Raw genomic sequence first — 23961 nt, 5'->3', positions numbered from 1 at the left:
CCTCAGTTTAAATTAAATGTGGACCTGCTGATCTTTATGAATGTTCACTACATGACATCTAATTAATGTCATTTTACAAAAATCCAAATCAAACATTTGAATTGAACCTGAATGTAAAATGTGAAACATCAAAAATGTTTAAAGACCCACCTTAATGAAAATCAATGTTCTTTTAGGATTTTTTTGATGATGAAGGACATTTAATAAAGACAATTAAGCGTAAAAGTGCATTTCTGAGTATTTCTTTATTTAAATCGTGGTCAATCAGGAGCAGTTGAAAAAATGCAGTTTAAAAAAGATTTGTGATGTTGAAAATACGGTGGGCGGGGCCACAAGCTCCCTGCTCCGCCCCTTTCTGATCATCACCTGCAGACTTATGGATCCATGAACGTCTTTGTTTTCCTGGTCGGGGCTGGAATCTGGATCTGAAGTGCGGCTGGATAGATCGGATGTTGCTGCTGTTTTTGTTACACCACTAATGCTAGGATGGGATGTGAGGGGCTGTAAGCTAGCAGTAGAGAGTAAACAGAGACCAGCTGAGAGTCTGCAGATGAGCCAGAAGAAGAGCTAAGAATTCTGGGATATCATTGGGACCAGGGACGTGTGGTGAAGTTGATGGCTGGTGAGACACTGACTCCTCTGGAGTCAGATTTACAATGAAAGAACTGAATATTTCTGTATTCATCCAACAGCAGCTAACAGCATCTAAGATACACATAAGAACATATTTGTCCTCCACAGAATATTTATTTTATAGACATGGATAGAACACTCTTCTTGTGTAGAAATTATTCATATATACTGCAAACAAGTTAAAGTATACAGATGTGTTCAGCACACATTTCATTTTGACCCTCAGGAATATTTCTGGTATTTTTCCAACTTCAAATTCTGGTGCTTTAATGTTAACAAATGATGTCTGTGAAAATGATCATAAAATTAATTTTTTTGGTTTTCAAATACTTACATTTACTTATATACTTACATGGATGGATGGATAATAATAATAAAAATAATAATTGATTTGATTTGATTTGAAATGGTTTATTTCAAGCAATCAAATAATAATACACAAAAACAATATAATCATCAGTTATACATTCATACGGTAACTAATCAAACTTAGGATAATTAGACATGATTAATAAATATTGCTTGAAAGGGAGTGGAAGGAAGCGAACTTATATAATCCCACCCCGTTATACTATAACCATTTTATTACATGATTTATCAATATCCGGTTCCTAGGTTTTATCAGACAGAATTAATAATCATAAGGTATCAATAAAACACATGCCAAAGATGAATTACTTAAGTACTACGTCACCCGGAACCGGAAGTTGATTCGATGTAATAATGGATTCGATGTGTCTGCGCTTTTTTCTTGGTGCTCAAAGTGCTTACAGTGTGTTCATTATTCATTCAGTCCTCATTCATACTTGGTGATGGGATGCATTGATGGGTAGATGGATGGATGCATGGATGCATGGATGGTTGCATGGATGGATGGATGGATGGTTGCATGGATGGATGGATGGATGGATGGTTGGATGGATGCATTGATGGAATGGTTGTATGGATGGATGGATGGATGCATTGATGGAATGGTTGTATGGATGCATGGATGGATGGATGGATGGATAGATGGATGCATGGATGGTTGCATGGATGGATGCATTGATGGAATGGTTGTATGGATGCATGGATGGATGGATAGATGGATGCATTGATGGGTAGATGGATGGATGGATGGATTCATGGATGGTTGCACGGATGAATTGATGGTTGCATGGATGGATGGATGCATGGATGGATGCATTGATGGGTAGATGGATGGATGCATGGATGGATGCATTGATGGAATGGTTGTATGGATGCATGGATGGATGGATAGATGGATGCATTGATGGAATGGTTGTATGGATGCATGGATGGATGCATTGATGGAATGGTTGTATGGATGCATGGATGGTTGAATGGATGGATGCATTGATGGAATGGTTGTATGGATGCATGGATGGATGGATAGATGGATGCATTGATGGAATGGTTGTATGGATGCATGGATGGTTGAATGGATGGATGCATTGATGGAATGGTTGTATGGATGCATGGATGGATGGATAGATGGATGCATTGATGGAATGGTTGTATGGATGCATGGATGGTTGAATGGATGGATGCATTGATGGAATGGTTGTATGGATGCATGGATGGATGGATAGATGGATGCATTGATGGAATGGTTGTATGGATGCATGGATGGATGGATGGATGGATGCATTGATGGGTAGATGGATGGATGGATGGATTCATGGATGGTTGCAAGGGATGAATTGATGGTTGCATGGATGGATGGATGCATGGATGGATGCATTGATGGGTAGATGGATGGTTGCATGGATGAATGGTTGCATGGATGGATGCATGGTTGCAAGCCCAAATCCTGAAGAACAACCCCACACCATGATTCCTCTTCCACCAAATTTCACAACCGGTGGTCCTAAATGTACCGTTGTCCTGGCAACCTCCAAACCCAGCCTCATCCATCAAATTTTGAAAAGTGTGATTCATAACTCCAAAGAAGGCGTCTCAACTGCTGTAGAGTCCAGTGGTGGCGTGTTTTACACCACTGCATCCAACGCTTTGCATGGCACTTGGTGATGTGTGGCTTTGATGCAGCTGCTCGGCCATGGAAACCTATTCCATGAAGCTCTCTGTACTTGGGCTTATCTGAAGGTCACATTACTTTTGGGCCTCTGTAGTTATTGACTATGCAGAAAGTCAGCGACCTCTTTATACTATGTGCTTCAGCATCCTCTTACCCCTCTCCATCAGTTTTCCTGGTCTACCACTTGCTGGCCGAGTTGCTGTTGTTCCCAAACTTTTCCATGTTGTTCTGATGGAGCTGGAATAGGACACCTGATTCTGATCATCTGGACAGCTGAGCAAATACCTTTGGTTATAACATGTATTTCTGCCAGTATTCTGAGAAAAGCAGAGATGGTCTGTCTGCACATGAATCCAACAAGTCAAACTGGTTTGTGAAAACAGCAACACTTCAGGAAATTCTGGGAACCGTCTAAGTGATTTTTGGAATGGACTTCCTTTAGAGCTGCTATTTACAGTAAATTAAATTTATAGTTGACAAGAAGAAAAACCTGTTGGCAAACTAGTCAACTTTGGCTTTGAAATGTGAAAATAGAGACAAGAGATTGTAAATTTGTATCTGCGGCTAGAGTTTCTTTACGTAACATCAAAGTCATAGTTTTATTTCAAAACCTGATGACAGATTAGAGTTTGGGTCAAAATGTACTTCTAAGTCAAATAGAAAGAGGTAGGTAAAACTCAAAATGACCTGCATATCTTAATACTTTCACATCCTTCAACCAAATGTGCAGAAACTTGTCAAGAAGCTGACTTTAAAGTTTTTCTTTGAGGGAAACTTGTTGCTTCAGGATTTTTATCTGTGTTGGAATATGGAGATTTGGCGTTCATCATCTCCGCCTCCTCAAACTGCTTCACCGTGTTTTAGTCCAACAATTTCATGAAATCAAAGCCAACATAAGTGTGTCCCAGTCAGGCAAGAGAACCCAGATGCAGAGGAAACCCGCCAACAAAAAAGTAAACAAGTCCCATGAATTTCTGAGCAACATACACATCTAAATATACATAAACAAAGAGAACTGAGCAATAAATAAGATGAACCAACCCTAGGAGAGAGTTCCTTAAATGCAATGTGGCTAATTAGCAAAGTGCAGGCTCCACAGGTGAGTGGGCGGAGTCACAGCCAGCCCTGTACAGAAACCTGAAGGAAAGGGATCAAGCTAATTAACAAAAAAATGTGGTTATGATTGAATTTACAAGTGATATTAAATCACGGGTAAATTTGAATTTAAAAGAAAGGGTAACAATGTTTTCTTTGTCAGCTTGCTTTCTTTTGTTGTGCACCCGCTTTTCCTCTTTTATTTTTACATTTTTCGTGATTTTTTTCAAAAACAACCCAGGTGTTTAAGGCATAAACTATAAAACCTTATCAAAGAAAACCTTCAAATTTGCTGGAGATTTGCCCAAAAGTTACTGTTCAGAGCCATTTCTTAGATCGGTATGACCATAGAAATGCAAACAGCCCAGTTTGCAGCTGTAACATGGAAAATTGAACACTTAACTACACAGAGAGCCTTTTTGGTTGAACATCTGAGTGAACGCATGCCACATGGTCCTGTAATGCTTTGTGGTGAACACATATGCCAGGTCTGCACTGCAGTTAGAAACAGAAAAGGCCCAAATCTAAACAGTCTTTGCAGATACGCTGAAGCTTTGTGGACACCGGCGCCCCTTGGAGCGTGTTTACATCTCCATACCTATTTCCAGCTTGGAGTTGATCGTTTTTTAGCATGAAGGGAACGGTGCCAACAGAGCTGGGATATGTAAATATCTGTAATCCATCCCAGGTGCTCCGTCAGACTCACAGAGATCTGAAGGCTCAATCCGACCCGATGGGAACTCCGTTCATAGTATAGATTTTTTTGACATTTTTTTTCATCTTTACTCTTAGTTACTTTTCATTTGTCCTGTGTTTTCTGTCAACAAACTTTATTTTTTACTTAATCTTAGCTGAACTTTCTCTTAAAATTGCCTCTTTTTTGTGTTTTTCAAGTTGTTTTGTTGTCCTTCCATGAACTTCACCCTGAGAACTGATAGTGCAGCGTTGCACGGAGTCGTCAGTCTCACAATGGGACTAGGTAACAAGCCAGTATGCAGAGTAATTAGTTACTGGGCGAAACTGTAATTAAATGACTTCACTGATTAGGGATGTTAAAAAGTAATTTACTACTTGTTACAATCAATGTCTCAACTTGATTTATTTGACCTTGTGTAAAGTATGAACATGGTTCAAAGCCTAACCTACCTCTGTTAGACAGCAGTGTGAACAGTGACACAAAGATAAGTCACAACACATGTGGTACCATTGTTTCAAGAGAAATGTGGGAAAAAATACAATTATCATTTATATATCAAGTTTTATAAAAGGTTTAGGTAGAGGCTATCAACAGGACAACCAGGGTTTTTAAAAACCAACTCATTGATTTCACCACATGAACTTGATAACATGTATGTACTATATGGCATTAAATGTAAACTACAACTATAGTCACTGCACAACAACCTGAGTAATGAAGTAATGAGGGTTTTCATGGTCTAATTTTATTTTACTGAAATTTGAACTAAATTCTTTAGGTTTCTTACTGACAAATGTAATTCCTTCACAGTAACTCATTACTTTGTAATCTGCTACCCTCAACACTGCTAGTATGCTTTATTTTCTATCGTAAAGTCAGTGTCACTCGCATCAAGCATACTTTTAAGACTTACCAGAAGGTTCCAGGTGTAGCTGGTTCATCGTCAACAACTTCACAAGAAAATGTTCAAAACGATAATTTTCTACCGCTAAAAAAGAAGCATATCAAGTAAAAAGGTGTAATTTAACTATTTTCAACTCCAACTAATGAAGTAACCTGAGACGAGAAACTCTGGAAGAATTAAAAAAGAAAAAAAATACTTTGCTTCACTCTCCTAAGGAAGAAAAGGTTAACACCGCCCCCTAATGGTCGACCGAGGTAATGACAAACAATCCACCCCCACGCAGACACACAAACGAATAAACACACGCGAGTTTGTAAAGCTTTCTAAATATGTTTTAATTAAATATAGAAAAATACACCAACATTTCAAATAGCAAGTATAATGGGTAGTTATTCTTTAAGTATTAGCAATAAATATACTAATAATACACAGTTATTTATAAATTTTTATTGTTTTTTTTCTGCAAAAGTTTTCTGGAAAAAAAACCTGACTTTGTTATATAATAGTAAGATAATAGTATTGTGTATAATAATAGTAACAATACTACTAACAATACTACTAATAATAGCAACAACAACAATAATAGTAAATTAATTTAAAAAAATGAAATGACGGATTATTATTTTAAAGGGAAAAAACTAAACAAACATTTTTGGGGTAAATTTAAAAATTAAAAGAAGGTTTTTAAAATGTTTTTAAAAACAGGATAACAGTAAAAGAATGAGGTTAAAAGACATTAAAAAAATTGGGGAGTTTTGGGTCAAGTTCTCTTACTTTTGGCATAAAAACGATAAAGTAATATATTTAAATATTCAAAGCAGCAGTCAAACATAGTGGTGACAGTGTGATGGTATGGGGTTGCTTTGATGTCCTATCACCTAGAAGACTAGTCTTAGTTAATAGGTTAATCTAAAGAAGTTAATTAGTGAGGACTGATAATCCTAAAGAAATTAAGTTAGCATCTTTGAGTGGATTAAAAAAGACTTTTTGATTTTTTTCAAGCGTTTAATGATATAAACTGTGTGTTAACAGCTATAGACTTATTGGCTGCTATCGTATTGCATCTACATGTTTTTAAATTTCACAGATGAGCTTTCTGCATGTCTGTCCAGAACATTAAGACAAATGAAGAGAAATTGTGACGCCTGATGGCCTAAGCTTAACTATCAAAAACTGCTGGGACTCCAGAGATTCTGCTGATCTGAAGCAAAGCTCCAACAGAAGCCTTTTCCTGTGTGGAGCTGTGGCTGTGGGCCACGCAGAGGAATGATCAGACGGGCTAGAAAAGTGGATGTAGGCGGATGAACATTTGAAAAAGTCCCACGAGCCTCCTTGTGCCTCACAGGCCTCATTCTTGCTCCAATGCAGTGGATTAGACCTCGGCGCTGCTGCGGCGGTGCTGAATGAACGCCAGCTCTCTCCGCCCTCCAAAGCCGAGCTCAGAACCGGAGCCGGGACACTGCCAGAAACAAAACGCAGCAGGAGCACAGTTTCATTCATAAATGTTTCTCATTATACCCAATATTCTGCTGTCTCCTCCCAGATTTTAACTTCTATTGGTGGGTTCTTAAAGGCGGGGGATGATGGAGCTGAACTATGAAGAGTTCTGAGATTCCTTTTCGGGGGGAGGAAATCTGGAAACTATAAACTTCCAAGACAAGAAGTAAACGTCACAACGGCCGGATTTAGTTGGCTGTTCCTCAGACCTTTTTCTCCGCCTCGTGGCTTTGATGGGAGCAGTCATTGGTTGAAATGTTCCTCCTGCCGTCTTCAGCTCAGCTGTCCAAGAAAAGCACCAAGAACCAATAGGAGAACCAGGTGGGAGGGCTGCAGAAAGCCCCGCAGTCGCCTCCCTTTTAAAAAGTGGGATCCATGTAGCTGCTCTTTCACATGCTTTTTAGCAGGAGCAGGGAGCAGAAATACAAAAAAAAAACCACAGTGTGTGTTCGTTTACAGAGGCCTGAATGGATTTTTCAGTCGTGAGGATGAAGAACCCAAACCTGAGGACTTCGTCGGGTCGTTTGGATGCAACACGCTGAACGCTGGATGGAGAAGAAGAGGCGCGGCGGAGCAGAAGATCAGACCAGAGAGAAGTACAGAAGAGTGGACTTCTGAGGACGAGCAGAACAGGGGAAGGTTCCTCAGGTGGAGCTGAGGGGGCTGCAGACAGAGAGGTTCTGGACACGTTTGGAGGACTTTGGGACAGTCTGCAGAAACAGAGGATATTGTGGCAAAGCATGAGAAAGGAGCAGGCATCTCGCAATGAGCACCCTGAAGAAAGGGTGGCTGTCAGTGAAGGGAAGACGGGGAAACCTTTTTCTAACACCTGTCCCGTTGTCGTAGCAACCCCGGGGCTCACTGGACGCAAACGTCAGATGGGCTCCCACACAGAGGATGACCTCACCCCGGTGACCCCGCCCTCTTCAGTGGACAACCAGGTCAAAGACGGCGACGGTTTTCAGGTCTACTCCCCGTCTGGTCCAAAGAGGCTCAAACGAAGCCCTCAGCACCCGTCCTCCTCCTCCGGCCCGTCCCTGTCGCCTGTTCCTGCTAACAGTCCCGGAGGTCTCTCAGCCCTCGAGGACCCCCATGCCCAGCGGGTCATTGCCAACATCCGGGAGCGCCAACGGACACAGTCTCTCAACGAGGCGTTTGCCTCGCTGAGAAAGATCATCCCCACGCTGCCATCCGACAAACTGAGCAAAATCCAGACCCTCAAGCTGGCGTCTCGTTACATAGACTTCCTGTACCAGGTTCTGCAGAGCGACCAGATGGACTCCAAGCTGGCTGGATGTAACTACCTGGCCCACGAGAGACTGAGCTACGCCTTCTCTGTCTGGAGGATGGAGGGGGCCTGGTCGAGCATGTCTGCCGGGCATTAGCATCCCTGCCCACACCGTGGACCCTGGAGACATACCATGGGATTGTGGCAGCTGTGACAGGACGATTGGACCTTTGGGGGGGGGCTCTGTGGTTAGACCACAGAGGGGAACAGAGACCCAGCAGACGGCTTCATCAAAAACGTTTGTGGTTCCGAATGGAAAGGATGGAACTGATTGAGCAGTTTCAGTTTCCGTCATCTCAGATTATGTCGCTGCAGCCTCCTTCACTGTGGGTCTGCAGTAGGAGCCATCTGTAAAGTTCACCTTTGACATTTCTATTTCACTTTGCTTCCGCTGTCAGGCTGCAGTTTTGTGGAAACCAGAAAACTAAAAAAACGAGAAACCTGGAAGAACCAAAACAAACCTGGAGTTGAACCAACTTTCCTAGATTGAGTCATTTTATTAATCCAGAGGAGATGTATCTCTGTTCTCCTTCATTTTTTATAAAAACAAAAAACAGGCCCTTTTGTTTATTGTGGTGCCAAAGGGGGGGGGCTGCTCCTCCTGGAAATCTTTTCCCTTCGTTCTGGCCTAACTTTGCTTGTATTGCAGAGGAGGAGGCGTAATGAAAACAAATGGTCTCCAACAGCCATGAATCACGCGTGTCATCATCAAAGGAGAGGCTGATGTGGCTCCCTGCTGGGCTCCCATAAACCACTGGGAGTGATGAAGGAGGTGTGAGCGGATTTATGCACATATCCATAGGTGTAGCAACGCACATGGCACCATTTCCTGCGCCCCCAAAAAGTTGTTTTATTCCCAATAATTACCCAATAGTACTCCACTTTGTGTAACCGGAGCAGCAGATCTGTCCGACATGAAAGAGGCCCAGAGACCTGCATGGTTTCACCGAGCAGACTCCAGAGATCGGTTCCTTCCAAAACAAATCTTTTTTTTTCTCTTTCCCTTCATTGCCAACATGCATGACACGCAGCAGCCTATCATTAGACTGTCCTGAAGAGGAGTTCATGTTTCCAGCTCTTATGAGGACGTATGAACTGTTTTAGCGAGCTCTACAGTTCGCACAGGCTTCCCTTTCTCTGATGTTGGGAGATACTTGACATTTTAGAAGAATTCAATTCTGGGCCAAAACAGTCAGAAAGTAAATTAGAATGTCAAAAATCCCAAAGGCAGCACTTCTTTTATTATTTTTATTTTTCCTTTTTTGTGTCTATGATTCTCAGATGCAGAAAAATGACATTTTATGTGTGAAATTTGGTTCCTTTTCTTTTTTTTGATACCACAAATTTTACAGGGTGCAAGATGCTTTCTTTCAGCTTGAGAATAAAGTTTTGCTTCAACTTTTGTTTTTGCAATTTTTTTAGACTTAGATAGAAAAGTGGATGTAAGAGCTAAAAGGATGTTTAGATAACCCTTTTTTTTTAAAACGAGGACGATAAGCAAATATTCCGATCATTTTGCGGACAGATGCATCTTTTCCTGATTCGATCTATAGTAAAGCTCACATCCAGACCAGAAAATCAAAGAATTCCTGTTTGCTGGTGAAAGCTGCAGAGCTTCACTCGGCCTCTCCGTCTCTCTTGTTAAACTGTCCCCATTGCTCTCCGTGTGCTTTTGCCTGGTCAGTCAGGAACAGTTAATGCCTCCAGAAGAACTAGTTAATGTGCAATAAACCATTTTTGAAACATTTACAGCCTGTTTGGACCCAGAGGGTGTGTTCCAGTTTGACCGTATTTTCTTACCTTCAGTTTTTGAAAACAGCTTCAACAGAGCCCAATCAATCAGCTTTTAGGAGATCACATTTGGGCAGTTTTAGGTCAAATCAAGACAGAAACAGTAAGCAGAAGAAGGAAACTTCATTTTTGTGAATTTACATTTGCATTTATCAAATCTCAGGACTTAAAATTGAAAAAAAGGCACGTTTTTGGTATGTATTTAATTTGAAGGAAGGATTCATTTCAATGGAGACTGTTTATATGTGTATAGATGTACATAAAGAACACAGATCTGAACATATCTACTCCGGTTATGAAATATGGATAGAGCTGACTAAAATCAATGCTTTCTGAAATTGGTGGCACTTTTTGGCCGTCATATTTTTAAACAGAATACGTTAACAAAGCTGAAAAAATGTTGGAGTTTTTCATGTAATGTTTAAGACTTAAGTGATTTTTAAATACAAATCAAAACTGAAGGTTTACCATGTTGTGAAAAAAGTTCCAACTAATTTTTGTCATAAAAAAAATTACAGGGGGAATTTCAAAGTGTATTATATGCTTCTCAAATCTTTTTTATATTTTTAGAAAAATTGTCAGTCTTTCAGCTGCACAAGTTTCACAAATGCAGTTAAAAAGGTGCCATTAAAATATTGAAGTTCATATTTGCGAACAATTTTGATGGATTTTAGAGGAAATAACATTTGTGCTTTGCTTAGACATCCAGCATTTGTCTGCATTTTTATTTTTAAATGAAACATTCAAAAGGAAACAAATACATTTGAAGACGCAAGGCCAAGAAAATATGCTAATAGTGGATTTTTTTTTAATCGAGAAGAAAGGGCAGAAAAAAAAAAAGGATAAAATAGGCAAATCTTTCTATACATACACGTGGTAGGAAATGTTAAAGGAAAAATACAAGACAGGAGGGAAGAACAGAATAAACCAAAGACGAAAATGTCTCCAGATACAGAGTTATTGCATATCCAGTTAATGGAAATTTACCAATACACCTGCTACAGAATGCTTGAAGGCACACGCGTGACGTGTATTTTGGTCTTCTTTCTATTTACATCAGTAATAAAGGGAAGAGTGGAGGCTGTACTGGCCTCTATAAGACAATCAAATAGCCACTTGGAATATTATACAGACATCATTTACAGTTTTGGACAGACGTTTATGCATAACACTTGGTGCAGTCGCCAGCACTCCTCTGCTCATGTTCCTCCGTCTGCAGAGCGCGGCGGACACGCCGCCATCTTTGATGAGAACGCGACTCTCCGTTCCTCAGAGATCTTCTACACGCTGGTCACTTCCGCCTCGTCTTTGGAGCTCTACTGCTGAGCAGACGATGGGTCTAATGAAAAAAATGAAAACCGAAGACTGAAGATGCTCCTCTTTAGTCTGAATACCAGAATGATGATACTTCCAAATGAAAGGTGGGGAAAAAAGGAAAAGGAAAGTCTCAGAAGATGTTGATTTTCCCCACCGACAGTTTGCTGCTTATAGTTTGAGGACGGCTTAGTGTTCAAAATGATTCCGTCATGAAAGTTTGTTGTTTTGCGTCTCAGACTAAAGAAGGTAGGACTCTAATGTCCAAACATTAGAACCGTTCACCCTAGAACCTCAACAGCGTGCACAAACACAGAGCATACAAAAAAAAAAGATCTACATTTGCTCCACAAGAACCTCCAAAGTGACAACTTCTTCTGGTTTTCTTTTGGAATGCCCAGCATGTACAGGCACTTTACCGTACACAGCACAGTGTGGTCCAGGCTGGACACAAACAAAAACAACAACAGACAAGCGGCAACTTTAAGACCATAAAACATTCAGACCAGAGCAGGTCGTTGTACTGACAGTATATAAAAGACTGCATACGTGACACTCGCCTAAATCCACAGGTTCGATTGCTGTCTGTAAAGAGCAGTGAGTCCATACGTGTCCCTTGTGTCGCGTCAACACAGTCCCAGTGCCAGGAGCAGGCGGGCTAAGGCCGTTTTCTATGGAGCGGTTTCAGGAAGTGCATTAACAGTACTGCTAACAATTCAATGGTCCTCAGTGGTGCCAGGGTGGAATGATCACGCCTTTACCCTCCAACGTCAACAACTATATACAGTATTCAATACTAGTGGTACATTATTCAACGCTTTGTATGTTTGAATCTGCGTATGAAGACAAACTAAAGACACTGAACAGCAGTGAATACATTTCAAATCTAGTCTACTTTGCAGTTGTCATTCTTAGGAAACAGCTCTACAGTAATCTGGTCCAAAGAGAAGAGACCCATATAAAACCTGGGAAATATATAGCAGGAATCTTCCAAATCTTCTAAAAAAAAAAAAAAAAAAAAGAAACTATTAAATATTCTACAAAGAAGAACTTTTTTTATCCCAGAGTTTTGGAATTCATCATGGTTCACATTATGGAATGAACAGTGCAATAAAACAAGAGAGGACCTGTGTCCCGTCTTTGTCTCAAGCAAAAACACAGTTTGTGTCTTTGCTTCCTGTCTTTTGCTCTTTGTCGTCTTTGTTTAGTGGTTTTGCTGCATGGAATGACTTCAGTCTTGGTTATTGGCTTTCCTTGTGTGGTGGACACCTCTTCATGGTGATCTGCGGGCTTCACCGGGGTTTGGTTAATACTTGATTCGGCTCTGCAGAGCAAACACGGTCAGAGGACGTACAGTCTGAGGCTCAGTCTGAAGGATAAGGCAAACGTTAAGGCGGCTGGGTCTGCTGGTGGTTCACAGTGCTTCCGGGTGAGTCATAGCCAAGCTCCACATCTGGTTGCCTGCTCAGAGGGCTGAAGCTCTGAGCAGGCAAAAGCACCTACTCCCTCGCTGTCCCATGTCAGTAAAGGAGACCTTTAAAAGTCTGGTAAAGTGAACTTGTATTGCTGTTTGTGAGGTTTCAGGAGGTTTCTCAGCTGCAGGCAGTGCTGGTGGCTTCTTCCCAGCATTGAGGTGCTCAAAATGGCAGGTCCAGCGTTGTGTTTACAAGAGTTTGAAGAAGGCTACGAGCCGGGGGCTTGGCGGTAAAAACATCCTCGTCGTGTGCCGGCGCAGGACGTCCCAAGCTACAGACGGTCTCCCTGCAGTTTCGGAGTTGAGGTGGTCGCTTCTCCTACAGGGGGTCGCTGTCATGCTCCATGGGCTCATCCTGGAGACTGGAGGAAGATGGGAAATGACAGAGATAATTGCTGGGTGAAGCAGGAAAAATGTGACGCTCAACTCTGATGAATGTTTGCGCTCTACCTCTTGTTGGGCATGACTCCCACTGAGAGCGATGCCAAAGCGTTGACGGCGTCCGTTTCCTCGCAGTCTCTGCTCTGAGCCTCCAGCAGCGACAGGCCCAGCGTTCCACTGTGGGCCTTCACGTTCTGCCAGAACTGACCTGCGACACAAAGACACGAGTCAGACCGTCATTCTGCCTCTGCTGCCACATCCTCAGGACAAATCAAACAAAAGAAGGCAAAGAAAAACACAAAAACGATCTCCCTGCAGCTCACTTTGTATCTGTATGACCGTCTGGAGGGACCGGACTGCGTTGGCGTTGGGCTTTTGGAGCAGAACATCTTCTGGCATTGAATCCTAGAAAAAAGGATGCATCAACAAAAACACAAGAACCAAACTGTCCTCAGATAACTCTCTGGGAACATCATTACCCAGAATGCCTTACTTGCATGCCCAGGAGAGCACTAACGCAGGCTTCGGATGCATCACAGATGGCTGTGAGGTCGTGCCCCCCCTCCAGGGCTAAAATAAGACGCCCACCGGCCAGAGACATCAGCTGGTGGGTCAGGAAACCAAAACCTGCACCACACAGACAGAAAAAGTTATCATTAAGCTAAGTCCATGCAGGTGAGGGGTCTAAAATGAAGCATCAAAAAGTTCTGCTCCAACTTCCCCAATCTTCCTTCAGCGACAAATCTGCTCATTTACTGAAACTCCAGAACTGGTGAGGTTAAACACGAACGCCTCACCGTCTCGAACCAAGGGCCGTGAACTAGAACTCCAAGGAAGGTTGGGGCGTTTTGTACAGTTTAAGAGCGGTGCTCACATTTGGCGGAAACCTTGTACCCCCCCAGGGGAGCGGGGTTCCCCTCAGCAGCATCAAACCCGGCCGACACCAGGACAACATCTGGGGAGAACTCCTGGGCAATGGGCATCACCACAGACCTGCAGGGACACACAAAGTCCACCTTAAGACCAGTCCACTTCCGTGGAGACGATTCGCATAAATATCAGAAGTCCTCTATTGTTTTAATGTCTCCTTCCCTTTTTCTCCCAACATTTAAGGATGCAAAGAACTGTGAGTAATTCAGATTTAGCATAAACAAAAACATTCAAAATAAAGAAAATGTAAAAAAAGTACTTTTATTGGAACTGATTTAAACCAAAAGTGGGTCACATGATCTTCTTTTTTGTTTATTTACTGTGTTCTTTATTTTGAAGGTTTGAAACTTGAACTTGAACCTGATTTGAAATCCGAACGGGTTTCTCCCCGCCACCACAAATATTTATGATCTGATCTAAAGAAGTCTTTAAGTCCAGGAGTGAAGCCAAAGCGTTGGCAGATTCCAGAACTTTTGTTTCTCGTTTGGGAGTTCAGTTTGCTCAAAGAAGCCCCTCTGCTGTCAGCTCCGTGGATTCCACATTTTCCTCAACGCCATTGTTGTTGGGAGGAGAGCTGAAGAGGTGTGTGTGGGGGGGGGGGGGGGGTCCACGGCATGGCCGGCCGCCGTCGGCGAAGTTCAAAAGCTGCAGCCCTCAGACTCTGCTTCCCATTAGAAGCTTGTCACTCTCTTCACGTCACTGAACGTGGAGAAAGGAGGAAAAGAAGTCCATCTGGGATCCATTTGCCTTCATTACTCCGCCTGAAGCCTCCTGCCCTCCCCCTCACAAACACATACTGCTGTCGTGAGCGCATGTGAGCGGACAGCATGAGCTCATGGATGAAATGCACAAACATTTACACAAAAACAACAATAAATGACACGGCAAAGAGACACACAATCGTGTTTTTGTGCCTCCCTGACGGACGTCAATGACGAACTATCAATCAAACAATGATAGTCAATCAAGCCACGCCCCTTCTCTTTCTCACCCCCTCTCATAGAAAAACAGTTGACCACAAACCCAATTCCACCCCCCCCCACCCCCCCCCCCCCATGGACCCACTAAAACGCCACAAACCCCCCAGAGAACATAAGTACAGACAAGCTAATGGAAAGATGAGAGGGAAAGGAGGAAGGTGGAGAAGAGAAGGGGAACCTTATTAAAGATCAATGACCGGAGGACAGGAAGTGAGCGTGCGTCTGCGTTGGTTGGTTGGTCCTGGGGGGGAGTTGAAGGAAAATAAGGGGGTGAGAGTGAAGGATAAGGTGAAAATGAAACAAAGCACCCACTCTAAAGCTCAAGCACACGCTAACCTGTATCCATAAAACCCCTCCCTGTAAGACTGCCCCCCCATTTTTTACGAGGACTGTTTGAAAACGGTTAATGGCGGCGCTGGCGTACGGTGCTTTCAGGAGTCAGTGAGGGCTTTTTAATGCAAAAATATGGGGGAAAACTTTTCCTCATTAGGAGAAAAAAAAGAATCCTTACAGACAGAATTCAACGCTCGGATCTTTCTTCGTTAATTCTCTCAAGAAAAGTTTAAAAGAAACTCTGTAAGTTATAGCTTTTTATTGCCGCTTTGCAACAAAACCCATAAAACATGACATCATATACATTTTTCTTGAAGGAAATTCAACCATGCAATAAGGAAGATGGGTCCAAAATTCACCCAAACGTTCGATCTACTACTCTTTGTTCTGTACGGTGGCCCTGAAGGGAAAAAATCACGGCAAATCCCTCAACGCAAAAAGGCCACAACGACAATTAAAAAAGCAAAACAAATTATAAATTAACATCAGCACATTTTTGGAATACCAAAACAAAATTTCAGAAACCGAAATATATAAAACTTGATAAGAATATATTTTCTAAAAATCAAAATTAAATGTTAACAAGTGAAACAAAGTAAGAAAGCAGAAAAGGTAGGTATTATGGGATGTCACTGATTGGATGATGGCATTTGAGTTGATGATGTTCGATGAGCTGATTGAGCAATCACTGAACTTGGGGAGTTCAAAGAATCACTTCCTGTTGTGAAGGTGAAAAAACAAAAACATCCGATCAGTGATGTCCCATAATGCCTTTCTTCCTTTTTATTTTTGGGATTACGTTTTGGTTTCTGAAATTTTGTTTTGATTTCTAAGTTGTAATGCTTTTTCTGTTTTAATTCTTCTTGCGATCTTAAACATGTTGAGCGATTTTGTCAATGTGATTTGCAGATCGGGGGCCACCGTAGTTTTATTGGAGGTGCCTATGGCTGAACTATGGTGCATTTTTGAGGGTAAACGTTGAATCTCAGAAGCGTAAATGAAGCCTTTGAAGCTCACATTTTAGTCAACGTCTGTGGTGTTTTCACAGTTTTATCAAATCTTCTGAAGGTGTCTCAACATCTGCCGCTTCAGTCAGAAGATAAGCTTTGAAAATCCTCTATTGAATACAGATCTGACCACAATGTCACACTGTTGAGATGATGGAAAACATCTTTTGTGGTTCTAACTGTTAACAAAAACACAGCGTCTTTCAAACACCAGGTTGTGGTAAATTCACACCCTCTTGGAATACAAAAACACAAAAAAAACGAGAAGACCAACGCACACCGTCCCGACAAACATAGGTCTGAAAATAAGGAAAAACAGGAATTAGGAAAACCAGGAGTGTCCACTTCATGTGTGCACTTTCATGGAAGAGATCTGCTCCATTTCAGAAACACGTGTGCACCCCCACTTCCAACTTCCTGCTTTGAATTACTGTCATAAGAAAAGAAGCCCGCCTTTCAGCTGCTCTCTGAAAAAGGTCAGAGGTCAGCGTCGTGCTGCAGAGTCGACAGCCGGAGAAAATGAACACCTCGGTTCCACGCGTGCAACACGCATGTCACAAAAGTCGGCGAAAATTGCAAATAATAGTTACCTTAAATATGCTAAAACAATCTTGTGGCAGCTTGAAGTTTTGAACAAATCAAATAAATCCAATTATGCATTCGACAGATCAGATGGACGCCTTTATGTTGTTAACCAATCGGATGGAGCCCTTTTACTTATTTCGGAGCTCTTTTATGTTGAATGTTCGCCTCCCATGTCAACGAGGGTCATTCAGAGTATAATTTAAGTTATGTTGACGCGTATTTAAATTCAACTGTTGCAGTGAAATGTTTTGGTTGTTTTCTATTTGTTCCGGTATCGCAAATTATATCGTGATCGCAACATTGATCACTAATAAAGCATATGGAGAGTTTTCCTCATACCGTGCAGCCATAACGCAGAAACTGAATGACAGTTGAAGGTCCAAAGCAACCGTTTAATGTTTCTGATGTTTAAGAAATGTTTAGAATTTTCTAATTTTACTTGACTTTACAGTTGTTGTGCCCACACAGACCCCATCCCGTATGTTCACCAACGTCATTCTGTTGGTTCTCACTTCAATCCAACAGGATGTGTGTGCGGATGTGAGCCAATTGCTGCATCTCCATCTTTTCTCCAAACTTGACTGTCTTTTGTCTTCCTCTCTTAAAAAAAATTGTCCCCATGACAGACATGACAGCACGTTTTACCATCAACACCAATGTTGACTCTAACTTGAAATAGTTTGTTGTCTGTTTTTCTGTCTTATTTGGTTCTTTGTTGATCAGAAACACATCCATCTCACCCAAGAACAGCGACAGCCAAAAAAAAGAAAAAGTATTAAAAGATCAGATTCAATTTTGTGGGTTCTCCAGGGTTAAAGCTGCTACTGCTGGTCATCTCGCCGTTTCCATCTTGATGCACATGTGCAATATGCTTGCAGGAAACATAAACATAGAAACAGTTTGAGCCCTTTTTCCAGCTACACTGCGGTTCTTCAGCTTCCAAGTGCTTCAGCGCAGCAGCCGACCAAACAGCCCACACGACAGAAACTTTATTGGTACTAAACACCCACCAGTGACTATTATCCACCCCACCAGCAGGAAGTATCTGTCTGCAGTCTGCCAAACACAAGACCTGGAGAGCATTTACTGTAAGACATCTAAAGGCTTTGGAAAAGCCCAGCGCAGGACACATGCTCTCCAAATGACAGAGATTATTCAGCACGCAGGCAAGACGTCAACCGAGCCTCTGAGAGGGAAAACCATCTTTGTTGTGGTTACGCTTTGGGGAAATGAGGTAACATGATTAAAACACCAATATGGTTCGCTGCTAACAGAATATTAAATAATTGACGTAAAGGTTGTAGGATTGAAAATCAAAATGAGAACTGCATTAAATTAAAATGACATTTTTTGGGATCTTTGCTTTTTTTTTTTTTAGATTTTACATCATGTGATTTTGGTGTGTGGACAGAGTTTTGTCAAAACTCAAGATGATCGTGATGCTAACGTGATTCCTAAAATGACAGAGTTAAATCCCACCAGGTTGTCTTGGATTACTCGGCTCTCACACTCCTGTGGCAGAGCGGAAACTCCTACCTGAACGCGGCGAGGTACTCCGCATCTCCCATGGGCGGGTCCAGACCTCCGGTCCAGGCCAAGTTGACGTTGAAGCCCTCTCCGGCTCCAGAGCCCACCTGAACCGCAACGTTCCGGTTAGAGTTTGAAATCTCACAAATGGGCTTTTTCACTGCGTCCTTCCAGCTCACCCACCTCAGCGGGAGACCCACTCCCGGGGAAGAAGTTCCCGTCGTCATAGCGATGAAGCGAGATGTAGAGGACGCTCCGGTCGTTGTAAAATACTTCCTGAGTGCCGTTACCATGGTGAACATCCTAGTCAGACAGGGGAAGACGAAACGACACTCTTGAGGGTCTTTCTTGGAAGGGTTTCCAGCATCCCTCAGGAGGACGCGTGCAGACGTCTTACCCAGTCCACGATGAGGATCTTGCTGACGCTGAGCTTTTGCTGCAGCTGCTTGGCTGCTATGGCCACAGAATTGAAGTAGCAAAAACCCCTAAGAAACAAAACGTTTGTTTGTTTTAAACATGGCATGATAAGTTTTAGTGCATGCAGAGGAATCTGTGTTTGGCTATAAATGCAGATGCACTTACATGGGATTGGAGGGGTCAGCGTGATGACCCGGCGGTCGGACCACAGCGAAGCCGTTCTGGGAGGAAAACGAAGCTCCTATTAGTTTGTGTTTCACTGAGAAACCCTCAGTTTGAGATCACTTTTGGCAAGATCTCGTTTGTAGGATAAAAACTAGAGCTTTAACACAGCAGCAGTTAACTATAAGAGCATCTAAGATGAAAAATAATCCAAAAACTTTGATGCATTATTCATGATAGCAATGATTCTGGGTCTAACTGTGTTTTCTTAATGACAGATGTAAATCTATACATGCTCATTATGGATTCAAAGTCTAAAACAGGTCTGCCACCTGAGGCTCTGGAGCCGATTCATCCCTCCATTGGGAATTTTTGGCTTTTAAGAAAAATGCTACAGATTTTCAATAACTCATGAGTTTGTACTTTGGTTCATTTGTTTTAGTAAATTTCGTTGTATCAATAAAATTTTAACATGTTAGATAACTGAGAAAAATTACGGTAAGAGTGGTTTATCATTAGATTAAGCTAAAAGCACATATAGATTTAAAAAAACATTGGATTCCACCCCACTGTTGTCATATTTATATTCTATAATAAAAGGGGGAAAAGGGTCACGGTACAGAAACGTCATACTGATAAAAAATAGTATGTTTCATTTGGATTTTCTGCATTTTAATTCAAGTAAATCTGCTACAGCAGGAGGATCTTCTTCAAAACAGGGGGGTTTATTTTGAAAGGATTAAAATTGTTTTGTATAGAAAATTACAATAATTCTATTATTGTTAATATTTAAAAGTGACATGTCATAAAGTATATTTTTCTAACCAGTGACTTTGCGGCTCTTGCTAAACAAAACAAGTGGCTCTTTTAGCATCACAGGTAGCAGACCCCAAAACATCATTTCTCTGACTTATTTGTGTGTTTTATGAGTTAAATTGAACATTTTGTTCTGAAACTTCCTGTTTATTTACCATGTTGTGAAAAAAACAGTGACGCAACAAACAAATCTGAGTATAAAAATGATGAACACGAAGACAAAGAGACAAATGAAAACTAACATTTCAACATTTACATCAAAATGTAAAAAATAAAAAAAACAAATAAAAAGAAATCCTAAAAAAATAAAACTACCTACAAAGCCTTTATTTTCTATTTTCGTGAGAAACATGATCTAATAAATACACTTTTATAATAGCAAAGACATCTCAGTCGTAGGTTTTCTTTTGCTAATGAGTTTCATTTATGTTTGAGTTTGCATATTGTTTATTTTAAACGGTTAAGATTTTCTTCCTTATTATAAAAGCAGTTTGTCTGCTTTTAACATTAAAATGGTGACCCCAGAAAGATTCTGGAGAAAAAGAAATTTGTGGGTAGAATTGTTTTCATTAATAAAGACAGTTTGTCTCTATTTTTGCTTTTTTTTTTTTGCTTAAAAACTTATAAAGCGTTTTTTTTTTTTTGGAAATGCTTGATATCCAGCTTTAAGTACGACCACAGCTTCTTTTTTAGTCGATATTTTTCAATATATTCCACACTGAACCTGAAACTGTCCAAAAACCAAAAGCCGCGTTCAGGTATTTTTTCTGCAAAAATAACAAAAATTGAAACAAAAAACATTTTTTATGGTTAACAACAAAGATCAAACTCCTAGAGACAAAATAAAAATGTATACATCCTTAAAAAACGAAGCAAAAACAAAGTCAAAAGAGTTTGAGTGAATCTGTGCATCACGTCTTTCCTCTTTCTGAAGAACAGAAGCTGGAGGTTTTGTTCGGGTTCGTCTTCTCACCTTCAGTTCTCCTTTGGCCACCCTGAAGGCCAGCTCCACCACGCTGCCCGCCGCCATACGTGACGCTGTAGAAGTGTGCGACTCGTTCCAGATGGTGTCATTATCAACCTGATTTTTACAGGAAAACAATGCAAGTTATTCCCCGAGATGAAAGCTGAATTTATCCTGATTCTTTGGAAACCACTGAAGGAAGCTTTTGCCCTCAGAAGTTCTGACCTACGGAATTCCGTCATTCGGATCTTCCTTTTCTCCTGCTCTGTTGGCTAAAACTGGCACAAATGTCCAGCCAATTCACTCAAGAAATGTGAGGCATGTCTTTCATCCCCGGCTTTGGACATGCTGTTCTCGTTAGTCTGACTTGACTTGGTTTGATCCAGACTATCGCTGGACTGTTGCTTTCCTGTCCTTTCCTTTTTTTCCTTCCCTTCTTTCCATTTTGGGCGAATTTTCATGCTTTTGTTGCTTTTCTTTGCATTCATTGCGGCGGATCATACAGCACTGGTTTAATGTTGTGTGTCTGGTCTTACCCCCACTCCCCCGCATGGCAACATCGTAAACATCCGTTGAGAAAAGATTCCTAAAAAACAGGAACGTCCGAGTCACGATTTCCATGTCATGACTCAGCAGATTATATGCGTTTTCTGTCGACTTGTCCTACCAGCCAGTTTGCGGTTGTCGAGTTTGAGACGGTTGAGCGGGTTGGTGCCGTACAGCAGCACGTGGCGCTCGGTGTGGACGGACTGCAGCTCCTCCAGCGTGGCTTTACGTCCACGAATACTCTGCAAGCAAGGGAAAATGTAAAAAAAAAAATTACCACAAAAATGCATTTTTTTAAATCTAAAAGTCATTATATTGAAATAAAAGCACAAATTAAGGAAGCAAATTTTCTGCACTTAAGGTGTCAACAAAATAAAAAATCAAACTCAACATTTTTCCGACTCTATTTGACAGAAAAACACCAAGATCTGCTCTGACTTTCTGTCATTCTGAATGTGACTGAAGGGAAAGAAACTTTGACAATTGAAAATAGGCGGTAAAATCTGTGCTGAGAAATAGAGGATGTAGAAATATAATCAACAGGAGGATTTTGATTTATTGTATGTGTCAATTACACATTGTCACGTTAATATGACAATATAGGACAGACCTGCGGTATTTTCCACCAGTATATTAGAAATGCAACGATATCCTTTCCCGATTCGGCTCAATGGTGACACATACGATTTGGTTTTGAACCCAGAATGGTGGCATCATTAGCAAACAGGCTAAAATCTGTTCTGCTTTAATCAAAACAAACTGAATTAAAAAGGTCAAAATCTCTAAATCTGATGAAGGAGCGACACATTGCATCGTTTTTCTCTGATGGAGTAGTGAATTGCAAACCAGCATTAGTAGCATGGTTATATTAGGGACGTGTCACACACTCGCTACGTACATTTTGCGCATTTTCCACCGATTAATTTTCGACCTTTCGTGATACACGCGTGATATAAAAAATTCATAAGTGTCTCTTGAGTCCGTTGTTGGTCGATGTGCGTCCAGGTTTCGGCTGTTGGGTCTTTACCTGAATTTAGTTTTCAGCTGCTCACAATTATTGGTCGGTTGAGAATTATGCAATTTACGTGTATTATACGTAGCTTATATGCAATTATTACGAAAATCGTATGCAATTGTGCTGGTTTTTTGTGAGATGCTTTTGCAAATCTGTGGTTTTCCACGACCGTTCCACGTATGTCCAACAGATTTTTCACGCATGTACCACCGATGTATAACTATTATATCGCATATATATCACGTTCAAATTACGTAATTGACGCACGAATCGCTACTGAATTGTGTGGACTAGGGGAATCCTATCGTTTTGTTGAAACAAAGCATTGAAGGGCCCGCGGCGGGAGCTGACCGTGGTGCTGACGCGCGAAATTCATTGAAGCGAAGGTTTGCGTGGCTTTGCGTGGTTTATCTGTACTTTTTCTGTGGTTTTAACGTAGTTCATTTGTGAGAAATCTGTCAAAAATTCAAGTAAAGACCACAATGTTTCTCACTTTTTTCCAAGTGTAATGACTACTTTTTATCCATGCAATATGTGTCAATTGTACATAGCATCAGTGTGATACGGCCTTTGTTTGGAATTATTCGTTTTTTGGAAGAAAGAATTCCAGATTTTAAAATCTTTTTTTTTTTCAAAGAGGCCCAAGAAATCTGTGAAACAACCTAAATATATGAAACTGATCTTTCTCAAACTGTCAGATCTCCAATGCTTGTGGTCTACCTAGTAGAGAGTAGTAGAGGAAATTGTAATTAAAACTGTTTCTGTGGAGTTTATTGAGTAAAAGTCCACTGGGAAAGCTTAGAAAATACGTCAAAAGATGATCAGAGCGGGACTCCAAGAGGAAGAAAGGTTTAGATTCATGTCCTTATAAGGAAAGATGGGTTAGCTGTACCTCACACTGTCCTCTCAAGCCTCTCTCTTGCAGTCGGGACCAGATGCTCTGTATTCTCCCAGCATGCTCTGGGTGACTGCTGTTGTCTCCACATGCGCATTGGTGTTTCAGCATCTGAGAGTCATACACTAAACCTGCAAACACAAATTCAAATCAGTCCCCTTCACAATAAGACTGAGCAAAAACTGTCAGGTTTCAGGGAGGAGAAGCGTCATCAACACTTCTCTGAATACCTTCAGAGGCTGGAAGATGAAACTCAACGATTGTGTTTTTTAATGACTTTTCCCCCAAAATCAGAGCTAACTTATCTAAAAATACTTTTTTGCTTTTGGTTACAATGATTGACAGTGATTCAATATCTGTTTAACAGATACTGCTCCATGTTTGTTGGCACACCTAAAGTAAGTTTGAAGAACAACTATTTTTCAAAACCTCTGCCTGAAAACCCAACGACAGACACGTTAAGATAACATGACAGTCAAAGGAAATGGACTGTAGCAGTACATTACAATTATTCTAAAATGTATAATTGCTGAGATGGTGAAATGTATTATTAAATATCAAAGTTGTTTCTTTCAATTTAAATTAAATTGTACAGAAAGTCATTTTTTGTAACCCAAGTAACCCAAATAAAAACGCAACAAAACACAAAACTTTTGCGTCATCACTTGGTCT

General features: G+C 41.1%; 2 protein-coding genes across 7 annotated transcripts in view; one reads left to right on the top strand and one right to left on the bottom strand.

Annotated features, from left to right (window-relative positions):
• The first annotated feature begins 7604 nt into the window (after nucleotides 1-7604).
• LOC101174995 (twist-related protein 2-like) lies at nucleotides 7605-8249 on the top strand. Its single transcript, NM_001282287.1, has one exon. The coding sequence runs from the start codon at nucleotides 7605-7607 to the stop codon at nucleotides 8247-8249; it is 645 nt and encodes a 214-aa protein (NP_001269216.1).
• A 2480-nt stretch (nucleotides 8250-10729) lies between these two features.
• hdac7 (histone deacetylase 7) overlaps nucleotides 10730-23961 on the bottom strand; it is a 58771-nt gene continuing 45539 nt past the window's right edge. For all 6 annotated transcript variants that reach the window (XM_020704415.2, XM_011476706.3, XM_011476705.3 and 3 more), the window contains 13 exons: nucleotides 23287-23420; nucleotides 21501-21621; nucleotides 21370-21419; nucleotides 20843-20950; nucleotides 19057-19112; nucleotides 18872-18959; nucleotides 18658-18777; nucleotides 18484-18581; nucleotides 13987-14105; nucleotides 13606-13739; nucleotides 13436-13517; nucleotides 13182-13320; nucleotides 10730-13093 (listed from right to left, as the gene is read on the bottom strand). In XM_020704415.2, the coding sequence (XP_020560074.1) occupies nucleotides 13051-13093; nucleotides 13182-13320; nucleotides 13436-13517; nucleotides 13606-13739; nucleotides 13987-14105; nucleotides 18484-18581; nucleotides 18658-18777; nucleotides 18872-18959; nucleotides 19057-19112; nucleotides 20843-20950; nucleotides 21370-21419; nucleotides 21501-21621; nucleotides 23287-23420 (1292 nt within the window). In that variant the 3' untranslated portion in view covers nucleotides 10730-13050. The remainder of the gene's footprint in view (nucleotides 13094-13181; nucleotides 13321-13435; nucleotides 13518-13605; nucleotides 13740-13986; nucleotides 14106-18483; nucleotides 18582-18657; nucleotides 18778-18871; nucleotides 18960-19056; nucleotides 19113-20842; nucleotides 20951-21369; nucleotides 21420-21500; nucleotides 21622-23286; nucleotides 23421-23961) is intronic.

Source organism: Oryzias latipes, chromosome 7 (genome assembly GCF_002234675.1).
Source record: "Oryzias latipes chromosome 7, ASM223467v1".
In the NCBI taxonomy this organism is placed as follows: Eukaryota; Metazoa; Chordata; class Actinopteri; order Beloniformes; family Adrianichthyidae; genus Oryzias; species Oryzias latipes.
Note: the sequence above shows the minus strand (reverse complement) of the source record. Positions and strands in the feature narration are given on the sequence as shown.

What these genes read in the sequence shown, in the direction of transcription:
- LOC101174995 (NM_001282287.1), top strand. Translation starts at nt 7,605, where the DNA reads ATGAGAAAGGAGCAGGCATCTCGCAATGAGCACCCTGAAGAAAGGGTG.